Source organism: Panthera leo, chromosome F3, assembly GCF_018350215.1.
Source record: "Panthera leo isolate Ple1 chromosome F3, P.leo_Ple1_pat1.1, whole genome shotgun sequence".
Classification (NCBI taxonomy): Eukaryota; Metazoa; Chordata; class Mammalia; order Carnivora; family Felidae; genus Panthera; species Panthera leo.
Genome location: NC_056696.1, coordinates 64,718,927 through 64,731,094, shown reverse-complemented (window position 1 = coordinate 64,731,094; position 12,168 = coordinate 64,718,927). Strand labels below are relative to the sequence as shown.

The 12,168-nt window shown below is 53.9% G+C and overlaps 1 protein-coding gene and 1 non-coding gene across 2 annotated transcripts; both read right to left on the bottom strand.

The window, feature by feature from the left end:
* Positions 1-894: 894 nt before the first annotated feature.
* Positions 895-3,044, bottom strand: PIGM (phosphatidylinositol glycan anchor biosynthesis class M). Its single transcript, XM_042925078.1, has one exon. It carries the CDS (start codon positions 2,945-2,947, stop codon positions 1,685-1,687), a length of 1,263 nt encoding a protein of 420 aa, XP_042781012.1. The 5' UTR covers positions 2,948-3,044; the 3' UTR covers positions 895-1,684.
* Positions 3,045-4,728: 1,684 nt separating this feature from the next.
* Positions 4,729-4,855, bottom strand: LOC122212513. Its single transcript, XR_006199189.1, has one exon. It is a non-coding gene; the product is annotated as a small nucleolar RNA SNORA43 (small nucleolar RNA).
* Between the last annotated feature and the right edge of the window lie 7,313 nt (positions 4,856-12,168).

Here is a 12,168-nt window from a genome sequence, read left to right as displayed (position 1 = left end):
CCAGGCAAAACCACCCATTCTTTCCCTCCTTCTAATGGCAGGTCCCAAAACACATCCATCAAAGAAGTGCTCCCAGTAACAGCATTCTTGTTTATGACCAGCCCGCAGACATTACTCTCAAAGTCTCTTTTTGGCCGAAACTGATATGAAATATACTACTTCTCTAAAGTTGTGCGCTGTGTGTGTGTGTGTTGTACTATGAAAGAACAATGTCACTTAATTACTCATCTTTTAAAACCACAAAAGCAAACTCCTACATTTTAGCTTCTTAGGGAGTCCCCAACCTAGATGGGGACTAAAAAAAATTTTAGGTTGCTTGTTCGAAACTCAGAAAACATTTTTTCCTAGAAATATGATAGTAATAAGGGAAATGGATCTGCCCAGCAAAGTCTCAGGTCCACAGTCTCTCCCTCAATTTCCTGGTCTGAAGACTAATGATGCTTCTTAATGCTTTCCAGAGCCTCCCACACAGGTCTCCATTTCCATCATAGAATTTTCTTCAGAGGGGTATTTTTAAGCTGGAAAACACTTTACTAACAGTGTAATTTTTTTATCACTTAAAATCTACTACTTTGCATTTTCGCAACACAGATGACACAAGATTCACTTAAATTCCAGACGAAAAATATTTTTAAGCAATCAGAAAATTAGGGGCGCCCGGGGGGCTCAGTCAGGCTAAGTGTCCAACTTCGGCTCAGGTCATGATCTCACGATTCATGGGTTCGAGCCCCAAGTAGGGCTCTGTGCTGACAGCTCAGAGCCTGGAGCCTGCTTCGGATTCTGTGCCTCCCTCTCTCTCTGCCCCTCCCCTGCTAGCATTCTGTCTGTCTGTCTCTCAGAAATAAATAAACATTTAAAAAAAAAAAGAAAACTAGAAAAAAAAGCAATCAGAAAATTAAAAACAAAGGGGTATAAAAGAACACTAAAATGTCCTTAATAGTTTGTGGACTTCAAACATCAAAAGCAAGATGCTATTTTAAAATAATGTAATGACTTCAGTTTAAAGATGGCTGAATTTTAATTTAATCCTTTCTGCATAAAACCAAATGGTAGTGTAATACCATGAGACTAAGTGCTGAAAAACTAAGTAATGAAACAGATATGTGAAACATGATTACAGTTTAAATTCTTTGGGCTCTTTTCTAAGCCCCCACTTTTAATACAGAATGAACTTTCCCAACCTAAGCACAAGAGTTAATATTTACCACTTTACATCTAAAAGCTGTACTTTAGGAACATTCCGCGAGTTTTCACAGCTATTGGGAAAGCTTTCAAAAGAAAAAGTGGGGGGGTTGAAAAGACAGCTTTAGACTGCAGCATAGTGTAGCTGGTATGAATACTGGGTTAGACCCCGGGACTGACTACATTCCTCTATTTTTCTTCCAAAACCTTTTGGCATCTGATAGTTTCATCAGCCTTTCGGTGTTGAAACAAGTGACCTTTCCTTCCCATCGTGTTCCCGATGAATGAGGCCTAAGATTTCCTAGAGGTGGACCTCAATTATTGAGTCCCCTTTATATACAAGGCAACCATTCGTTTTAATCTCCCTCGGGCCGGGATTCATGCTCCCAACTGAACTTTCACCAGCGTGCACAGGATGTTCAAAAATGTCTCCAAAGCTCTCTTCTGGCCCGTTCGGCACCATCCGAATGTACTAGAAGTGGCAGAAGAACGGGAGCCCGAATTAGTCATATTTGATTCTCTCTGCCAGGGGTTCCTGCTTGTAATGGGAAATAATTTGAATTAGGATGGAACAGTTGATAAGAAGGAAGAACAAACCCGCTAACCAGATAAACAGAAAGGTGTTCTTTCCCTGAAACTCCAGGAGGTACGCAGGAGCCAGCCAGAGCGCCTGCCCGATGAACCACAGCATCAGGAGAACCACGGCGCGTTTCCACCGTATCCTCACCAGCGGCATCACCAGGGGCAGCAGGCAGAGGTACCAAAGAAAGTACTGGGAGGTGCAGACTTTGTTAAAAGTCACGAAGATGGCCGTGTGCAGGAAACAGCAGAAGACGAGGTCCCTGTAGTAGGCGAACGACACGGCCGACAGCAGGAGGAACTGCGGCAGGAAGGCGGCGAGGCCCAGGGAGAAGCTCCACGGGCTCTCCGCGGTCAAGTACAGCATGTAGAAGTAGGGCGAGAAGTTGTGCCGGATGTCCCGCCTCGTCAGGTGGTACAGGTAGGTGTGCTCCAGAAACTCCCAGCCGTATTTCTGGTAGAAGCCGAAGCTCAGGGCGGAAAACGTGAGCCCGGCGACGGCGACGAAGAGCAGCACGGCCCGACTGCACAGCCTCTTGAGGAATTCATACAGGCGGGCCTGGAAGGGGCAGCGGGGCCGGCCGGGGTCGCCGCGCTCCGGGAGCAAGTGCAGGGCGATGGGCAGGATGTAGGTCACCGGGTACATCTTCATGTGCACGGCGAGGCCGTACGACACCGCGGCGCACGCCACCTGCCTCCTCGCGAGCAGGTACAGCGTCGCCAGCACCAGCGCCGCGACCATCGAGTCGGCGTTGCCGCGGCTGGACACCGCCATGGGCAGCGGGTTAAGGAGCCAGAAGACACAGTAGCCGCAAGCCCGGCGCCGGCCCAGCCCCTTGAAGAGCAGCAGGCGGTAGAGGAGGAAGGCGGTGAGCAGGTCGCAGCTGATGAACAGAAACTTCCCGAAGAGCTCGCACAGGTACACGTTGGGCATGAGCAGCCAGCCCAGCAGCGGGGTGTAGCGGTACGTGGCCCGCAGGTACGGGGAGCGCCCCTCGGTGACGAAGCGCGCGGCGTCCGTGAACACCCGGTAGTCGACGTCCGTGTACCGCACGAGCAGCGTCCGGTCCTGGAAGACGCCGTAGAAAACCAGGGCCACCCGGGCGAGGAAGGCCACCCCGAAGACGCCGGCGGGCGGCACCCGCAGGCCCAGGAACCACTCTCCCCAGGGCTTGGTGGGGGCCATGACCGCGCGGCGCCTCAGCCGCTCAGCCCCAGCGCCGAGCTGCCTTCGAACGCCCGCCCTTCGCTCGCGGGCGCATCTCCCACCGCCGGCCGCCAACCGAAACCTCGGCCGGGCGGTCGCTTCCGGCAGGAGGCCCCGCCCCCGCCCCGCTTCCGGTCGGAGGCGCCGCGCCGCGCTCTCAGTGGCCCGGCCGAGCGTGCCTTCCTCCGGATTGGCTGTGTCGCTGCCGCGCCTTCCCTCGGCGGGGGCGGGACTTCCGGTCCTTGAGGGAGGCGTGGTGCCCTGGCTCCCGGAGGGCGGCCGGCGTGGTCCCGGAGTCGCGGCGGCTTAGCTCTGCGCGTGCCGCCTGTTCCCCCGCCGCATCTCCGGTCAGCGGAGACGGAGCCTGGGACGGGACGAACTTCGGGCCGCGTCCCCCGGGCCGGAGACCCGCGGATGAAGGGAAGATGACCCGCGATCGCTTGTTGGGCGTCCCTCCGCCAGCCCGCCGGGAACCGAGGCGTGTGGGCCGGGCCCAGCGTGCGTGCCCCGTGAGTACTCGGGAAGCGCCTATATGTTGAAACTATGCCTCGTGTGCCCGGACTGGAACCGAACTGGACGGCTGCTGTTTTGTCCGGCAGCCCTGGGTGGGAGGGAGCGGGGAAGGTGTCCCCGGGTCTCGCCGCTGCGGAGTTGGCCCTTCCTTGTGTCAAGGTGGCCTTCCCGTCCCAGCCAGCAATTCGACCCTTCCGGCCTTAAAAAGCACGTCCTGGCTCTCAGATTACGGTTTCATCCGCAGTGTGATGTAGTTGCCTCCTTTCCGCCGAGGGTGGACGGATTGGGGTGCAGGGGCCTCTAAGCTCTAGGTCGTTCCCGCACGAGACCCTGCCTGCTACCTAAGCCCTGGCCGGTGCCTGCCATCCCGGTGCTCCGGCCCTCTCTTACGGAATGACCAGTCTCTGTTACAGCATTTGTCGCACTGCCTTGTGATACCCGATTTTTTGTTCCTCTCGCTTCCCTCGTTTTCCGTGGGGACGCCTTGAGTTCTTTGAGAACAGAGACTATCTTGTTCTTTTTCTGTGCCTCAGCGCCTAACACATTAGCAGGCTGGTAGTAGGCATTCTGTACAAGTTGAATTGATTTTGGACGTTCCTCTTTTTTTTTTTTTTAAATCTAAAATTTTTATTTTTTTTAGCCGTGGTCACACCCGCTACCGCAGTGGGGTTACCAAAAACAACCCCTCTCCACTCTCCAGTGCCCTGGTTTAGAGGGCTGCTTATAGGGTTATAGTTAGCCCACTGCTGGCTGCCCGTCGCCCCATCATGTCTCCTTGGCAGGACAAAGCCAGGTGTGGCCCTCTGCTGTCTCTCTCCTTCCCAGCCTGCCTCCTGTTCAGCTAAGAGTTCTCTGTTTGTCTCAAGTGTCCTTAGAGCAGGGTGTGTGGGCACAGGGCCTGGAAGCCCCCGCAGGGAGCAACGGCAGGACCCAGGCCACTCATAGCAGCCGGGGGTACACAGCACACTTGCCCAGACTTCCAGAAAGCCCTACCCCAGACAGACCTACAGAATGAGCACTTCCACGAGGGGGAGACCCTCTTCCTGGTCAGTCCCCGTTGTGCCAGAGGCCGGTCACATGCTCATCTCTATGCACATCTCCTGTAACCCTCATGACAAGTCTCCTTTTGTAGACAAAGAACCTGAAAACCAAAGCGGTTAGTGCCTTGCTCGGCGTTCCCAGCTAGAAGCCCAAAGGTAGGTCTCCTGCCACGTGCACATAAAAACTGCCTCCGCGGCAGCTGTGGGGCACGTGGGGCTACAGACCGTGCTTAGTGCTCACTGTTGTGAGCACTGAGCGTGGAAACAGCCATTTCCTCTTTGCCCCAACGTCACAGGTGCAGCAGAACAGCAGGTCCGGCACCTGCAGGGCAATCTGGATCGTCCTCTGACCAGAGTCCCTCTAGGGTGGCATCCTCGGAGGACTCCCTACTCCCAGCGCTTTTCTCTCTCTGATGTCCTTCACCTGTCTCAGCTTCCGTCCCCTTCCTCCCCGGCCCCCCCTCCCCCGACCGTGCTCCCCTGAATTTCTCACCAAGGACTCCAGCCCGTTAGCTCTTTCCCTTCTTGGACACTCACTGCACTTGGTCTGCAGAACCACAGGATGTTCTCATGTATTTCGGGTTCTATTCGTAAGCTTTCAATGAGATTGTTGGGTTTCTGAGGTTAGGGATGATACCTTATCCTTAGTTTCTTTTCAGTCACTCATAATTGACTGCCATGTTAGGCGCATTAGAAATGTCGGGCAGATATTGACTTACAGGTTTTACAGAGTAGGTGAGTCCATTCAGCCTCAGCATGCAGCTCCCAGGACTGCTCTCCCTTGCCCCGTTCATCCGTCACGCAATGTACATTTACCCTTTGGATGAACCGTATTAATCGTGGACACTCCATATTTATATCCCGATACCTTTTTCTCCTTTTGTGTGCCTCGGTGTAACGACGTGCCTTATGTGGATAGTTCCTTTTAACCGTCGTTTTGGTACCGTGGCTGCGTCTGTAGTGACAGCGCATCGTCCTGCTGGTGATGGCGGTGATGATGACTTCAAACAGCCGGCTCTGTTGAGGCCTTGTTTGCAGTGTGTCAGGCATCGTGCTCGACACTTACCACGCAAGGTGGATACCCTGCCTTCCCAAATGAAGAAAGCAGGACTCAACGGAGGTCAAGTAATTTTTTTCCTAAGTCACATCATGACCTAAAGGCAGAGCTGGAAAGCAAAAGCAATTCTATCTGGCTCAGATCTTTTTTTTTTTTTTTAATTTTTTTTTTTTTATGTTTATTGATTCTTGAGAAAGAGAGAGATTGAGCAGGGAGGGGCAGAGCCAGAGAGGGACACAGAATCCGAAGCAGGCTCCAGGCTCTGCACTGTCAGCACAGAGCCCAATGTGGGGCTCCAACTCCCGAGCCGTGAGATCATGACCTGAGCCAAAGTCGGACGCTGAACCGACTGAGCCACCCAGGCTCCCCTGGCTCAGATCATTTCTAACTACCGTGTGGCTAACCTGCAAATAAAATGTTGCTGGTGAACTCTGATCTCCCTCTCTGCCTCCTCTCATTGATCTCTTGCTCTCATTACCTTTCCAGATCTACTCTCCATCTTTTCTGCCCTGTTCTGGGCAGCGTCACGCGGCCTCCCCTGCCCTCTGGCTCCCCATCAGAATAGGCCAGTGGGGGGGACTAGCAGATCTTCGGCAGTGGCTGAGTTCGGCTGCCTGAGACCCTGACTTCCACTGGAGCTACTCCAGCCCCCTCCCTTTGCCTCCAACTCTCACCAGGTTCCAGTAACCTTCCGGGCAGGTTTAAGACTGCTAAAGGCTTCCTGCTGTCGGGAGTCCCTGGGTGCCTCACCAGCCCTTGTTGGTTTATTAGCCCTGCCCACACCTTTGTAAAAATCCCTTCACTGAGTCCTCTCCATATTAGCCCTTGGAGTGCACCATCTGGCTTCTGCTGGAATACTGACCGATTCAGTCACTCTTTTGCATGGATCTTGCTTATATTTCCCGCTTTGTCATTTCTTTTTGATCGATTCCTAATTCTTTTCAGGCTCAGCATCCTGTACCTTAGTCCAGACCTCCAACAACTCCATTTAATCATACGTCCTGACCACCTACACTACACGAGGGTCTGTGGTGCTTACCTCCCCCCCCCGCCCCTCCCCCCAAGCTTTTGTAGGTCTTTTAACTGGCTTATTGTCTCCTGTCTCTCAATCCTGCTGCTAGGCTGATAGCCGTAAACAGCCCTTTAATTAGATCCTTTCCTTCCTCAAACATTTTCAATGGCTCCCAACTGCCTACAGAAAAAAAATAACGGGCCATTTAACGTGCCATTCAGTCCCTCCATTACCCTACCTTTGCCATCTATTCACCTATAAAGCCCTCTGTTGCGGCTTTATTACCCATCCCTTACTTAAGCCTTGTGCTTTCTTCCTGCCATGCTTTTGCTCATGCTGTACCATCTACAAAGGGCCGAATTTCTTTTCACTTCCTTACCTACTGTTGGTCCTTGGATGCCGGATTCCAACCTCTACTCCTATGCCAACTCTCCCTAGACCTTAACTAGTGGGAATGATCTCTCGTTGCAGAACAGTAGAGTTTAGTGTCTGTTCTATTTTTTGTTTTTAATCAGTTAATTGCGTCATGCCTTAGGAAATCTGCTACCTAAGTCTTCCGTGGGTGTTTAACAGACGTATGAGCTCCACTGTATACTAGCGGTGTGAACTCCAGGCAAGTTCCTTCCCTCCCTCTTCCCTTCTTGAGTAGCATACATGCAGGTCCTGGGCTAAGTGCCAGCCGTGCCCGTGACCAAACCCCGACATGAGTCCCATTCACATGGCACTTAAAGTCTGGTGAGCAAGACCGACATCAGTGAGATCATTCACAAGTGAAGTTGCCACCCTGATAAGTGCTATGAAAGGGGGGTATGTGGCGAAGCCATAGCTTTTTTTTTTTTTTTTTTTTTTTTTAATGTTTATTTGTTTCTGAGACAGAGAGAGACAGAGCATGAGCAAGGGAGGGGCGGAGAGAGAGAGGGAGACACAGAATCCGAAGCAGGCTGCAGGCCCCGAGCTGTCCACACAGAGCCCGATGCGGGCCTCGAACTCACACACCGCGGGATCATGACCTGAGCCGAAGTCGGACGCTCAACCGACTGAGCCACCCGGGCGCCCCAAGCCATAGGTTTTAACAGGCGTTTTGGTCTGAGAAGGGCGTCGTAAGAGTTAGCAAGGCTTGGGGTTGGCGGACAGGAGGGAGTTGCGCAGGAGAGCAGAGCAAAGCCCAGTGAGGCCGTCCATCCCTCATGGCAGGTGTCATGTCTTCTATCCCTGTTCCTCGAACGGTACTCTTACCATCCACATAAGAGGAACTCAGCATTTGCTGATGTTTCTTGAACGTTCCATCAAATGTGTTCTAGCCAGACCTCGTAGATTGTTATCCTCCCTTGCCTGGTGCTTGTCCCTGTGAACTATTGTTGTCCCCCGAGGTCTCACTCTCTAGCACGTGTTGTAAATGGCATACCTGGTCCTTAGCGGATGCCACCTGCCATTGGCCTCGGTGCCCGTGACTTGTGGCTCTGTCTTGTTTTCCACACAAGTTTGCAAGTTTCTTCAAAGTTTGAGGGACTGGATGTTTCCTACATCCTCTGTCTCCCGTGTCTTATGACTGGCTCGTCCCTAAACTAGTGTTGCGGAAAATGTCATGGGTAAAGCATCTGTTGATGATGATACGAGACCCGTATTCTCCCTCCTCCTCCCTCTGTCCTTCCATTTCTAGGGAACAGGAGTCAGTGACTCCACGATGTGTTACTTGTCAGAGAGGGTTCGGGACCGGGGACCGACAACCAGATCTTTTTCGGGTGAGTGCTGGGTAAGCGTAGAAGAGAAACCCATTTCTCTGAATGTCGGGACAAGATGCCCCACAGTTAAATGAACGGGCTTGGAGAGCCTTGAGGATGTGTAAGGAGTGCGCGCACACGGTAGCATGGAAGGGAAATCGGGCTCGTGAATCACCGGCTGGAAGGGCACAGTGCCCGGGACCCAAAGCACCTGGGCTTTCCCAGATTGAGCTGAGCCAATATCCACATTTCTGGGTCTTTAAAAAAAAACCAAAGTCGAGTGTGAAAGGGATTTGCTAAACTAAAGGCCCCCGAGGTTGATGAGGTTGATGAAGGGAGATCCCAGAAGGAGGGAGGGCAGTGGGAAAGGGGAGGGGCCTGGCCACATGCTCCCTTCTTCTGTCCCCGCCTCACTCCACCCTCCCTTCCCTCAGGCCTGTGAGTTCGGCCCGTACTAGGATTGGCTTCCACTTAGAGCAGAGATTCGTCCCATTTTGTTTAGCAGCATGTTGTGAACAGACTAAAATAAAATAAACCGAAGAAGCTCACGTCTTTTTTAACCAGGTAAAAAGAGCTGGTTTCGTCTGAACGCGGGGAACGGAAAAGCCGTCCCTGGACACGTGTGCTTCGGCAGAACCGGCCGATCCGAAGCCCACGGGCCGTGCGGACGCTACATCCCAGGCGGTGGGTTTTCTTACAGAGACACTAGGTTAACCGGCGCGGGGAGGACCCGGTAGCAGCCGAGGGGAGGGGGCAGCGTCCCCGACTTGCAGCGGTGTGAGAACTGCCTGCCCTTCCCTGCTGGGGCCTCACAGGGAAATCTTTGCAAGGTCTTCTTAGCTGGCAGGGGTGGGCCGTGGCTAACGAGGTGAAGCACAGAGTCAGGATTTCAGAAGCCTCCCGTGGGGCGGGTGGCCCCATTCCCCCTTTTCACCCCGCCCTCCCCGATGCCCGGTGCCGGTAGTAGGACTCCCGGCATAGACAGTGTCGGGGCCGGATGCAGCCAGGGCGAGGGCTGGGGCTCTGTCTCGGGGCTCGTCCACAGCCCAACACCTGTGCAGTCCCGGCGTTTGGAGTCTAGGGTGGGGACATCCCCATCCGTGCCTCCCATCCCCCCCCGAGGGGTCAGCTTCTGGTGTGACAGCCCCCCCACCCCGCCCGCGCACCACGGGGCTGGGACTGCAGTCCCCCCCCACCCCCACCCCTGTAGAAGAAGGAAATACAGCAGACTTCAAGACCAGGAAACAGAAGGTGCTTTTTATTTTAAAACCAAAAAAAAAAAGTGCTACAGTGACAGGACACTGCTGGGGCGGAGCGCGCAGCGTTAAGTGGACTCTAGATGCCCGTGGCCCAAGCGTCCTCCCCCCGCGTCCTCCTGTCCCCCTCCTCCCGGGCCTCAGCACACAGGGGTTGTCAGCAGCCTCATGGGCATCTGAAGAGCGGCTTCCACGCCTCCCTCTCCCGTCCTCAAACCTGAAAGCCTCATCAGCTGTCTCCGCATGGAGAGCAGGATCACTGGGCAGAAGTCTGGAAATCTGGGGAGCCCTCCCCCCGAACCAGAGCAACAGAACTGCCCCCATGCTAAGATCTCCTTTCTGTACATTCAGTATATTTGGTCCTATAAACATCTATATACATACATCTGTCTACATATATATATTATCTCTGTCGCTTTCTCCTTAGGTAAACCTTCCATTTGTACCATGTGCTACTTCCCAAGCCTCCGCCTACGACTCGTCCGCTAGTCCAAGGGAGACTCCGGCTTCGTGATTTCACCAGGTCCCTCAGCACCACCCTCTGTCTTCGTCACACCCTGAGTACCCTCCCTGTCGCTTGTTTGCCCGTCTGGAATCTCCCGGTTAACATGGGTGCCCAGTGCTCTCCTGACATCCCAAGTCCATGGTTGCTGTGGTCAGGGGACCCACTGCTCACCAGACGTGGCTGCTTATAAAGCTTGTCCGACAGCCGGAGAAAGGATTTCAGCTCCGAGGAAGAGGGGGTGATACAAAGAGCCGGTTAGGGTGGGGGGGGAGCGTTGTCCTCCAGGGAGGCTTATGGCAGAGGAAGCCAGGTTGTGTTAAAAGGACAGTATGATTTAAAGTGCAGCTTAGAGCAAAGTCTGGGGTCTGGGAGGAGAATCAAAAAGGTTAAGGCAGAAAATGTCCTTATTTTGTTATGCAAGAATCTGAGTCTGGGGGCCTAAAATAGACAGCGGGGCACTCGGGAGAGAGGATTTCCCTCAGGAGGGACACAGCCGTGCACAGAAGAAACTAGCACAGGATGGCTTGCTGATGGAGAAGGTACATGCACACACACACACACACACACACACACGCACACACTCCAGTATTTTGGGCCCTTACACACAGAAAGAAATCAGGTAAGTCTAACGTTGAATAAAGTCGAGAGCCCAGAAACTGGCTCTTTGCCTTCTGTTCTCTGTATCAGATTTTCAAGTTTTTCTGGTCCTCGTTTTCTTGAGAGCTAGGGAGCGTTGGTGGGGTTTACGGTCAGGGAAGAACGAAGGGTCTTCAGTTTCAAAATGGAGTTGAGTTCAAGGAGAGCTGCGTAGAAGGGGGCCTGGTGCAGTCGCGTGAGCCGTGACCACAGGTCCAGCCTCAGAACCGTGCGTTTCTCCGAAGCTCGGCACGCAGACGCGTGTCCACGGCCTGTGCGAGTGTTGGAGCTCGTAACGGTTGGCTGAGTCCACCTTAAACTGCCACTGCATTTGCACAAGGACTCTCTGCCAAGCCACCGTGGGGGCACGGGGGCAGTTCCTTGGCACGTAAATGAGACCAGGAGGCACTCTTGGGGTTTGGGGCTTTAGAGAACGTTCTGGTGCCCAAACGCCCTTCTTGGCCCCTCCCACAGTCCCCACCAGGGAACAAGGACTGGCCTGAGGTTGATCTAAAGCGTACCCTTTAACTTCTTCCTCTTCACGGCAGAGGGGAGTGGAGATGGGACCCGTGCCCACTTTGCCCAAGTCTCGGGAATGGCTCAGGGAGACCCCGGTGGTTGGGTCAGGAAGTATAGTCTCCCTCCCTCCCAGCACTGCCTGGTGAAACAGCTGACACCTCAGAAGGGTGACAGGGAGAATGGTGTCCGCCAGCCAGAGTTCTGCCCCAGCCCAAACCCTCATAAAGCACCCCCAATTCCCAGAGGCTCCACACGGCAGTCTGGAGGTCTGAGAATGTACTCGTCCTGCATGGTAGGGTTAATGTTGCTTTCCTTGGGAATCTGTGCCCTGTAAGTACCTGGAACACCATTTCCAGACCTTTCCGTGGGGGTTGGGAACATACCCGCAAGGGCCATCCCATCCACGGCTCACAGGAGACAGATCCCCCCCAGGGCTGTCTGGAGGATAGGGTCAGGGCTTTGGACGAGGGCTCTGCATTCGTCACTCCACACCGAAGGGTTCAGATTCCGGGACGGGCGCACATCAACCTCTATTCTCTGAGAGAGGAGGCGGCTTTGTGAGAAAACTGGGTACCCTAAGACAGGGTCCACTGGAGAAGATAGAAAGGAAAACGGGGGTGACCAAGGTTCTAGTCAGAATGTGCCAGCAGAAATTATGCTATGAGAAACCCTGACTCCTTTCAACAGGGGTTGGTAGAGAACCCAGGATCAATTAATTCCGGATTCCCGTATTTCTGAGGGCGCGGACTCCAAAACAACCATCGGAGTCTTGCCTTAGGGAACTAGCTGGGTGGGAAATTAGAGGCGGGTGGGGGCTCCGGCCCCAGGCCACCAAACTTCGTGGTGGCGGTGGGAGGTGGGGGGGGGTGGGGTGGGGAGTCTATCCATCCAACTGCGCGGTCCTCCCGATGTGAGTCTCCAAGCGTGGCCGATGCGTCCTG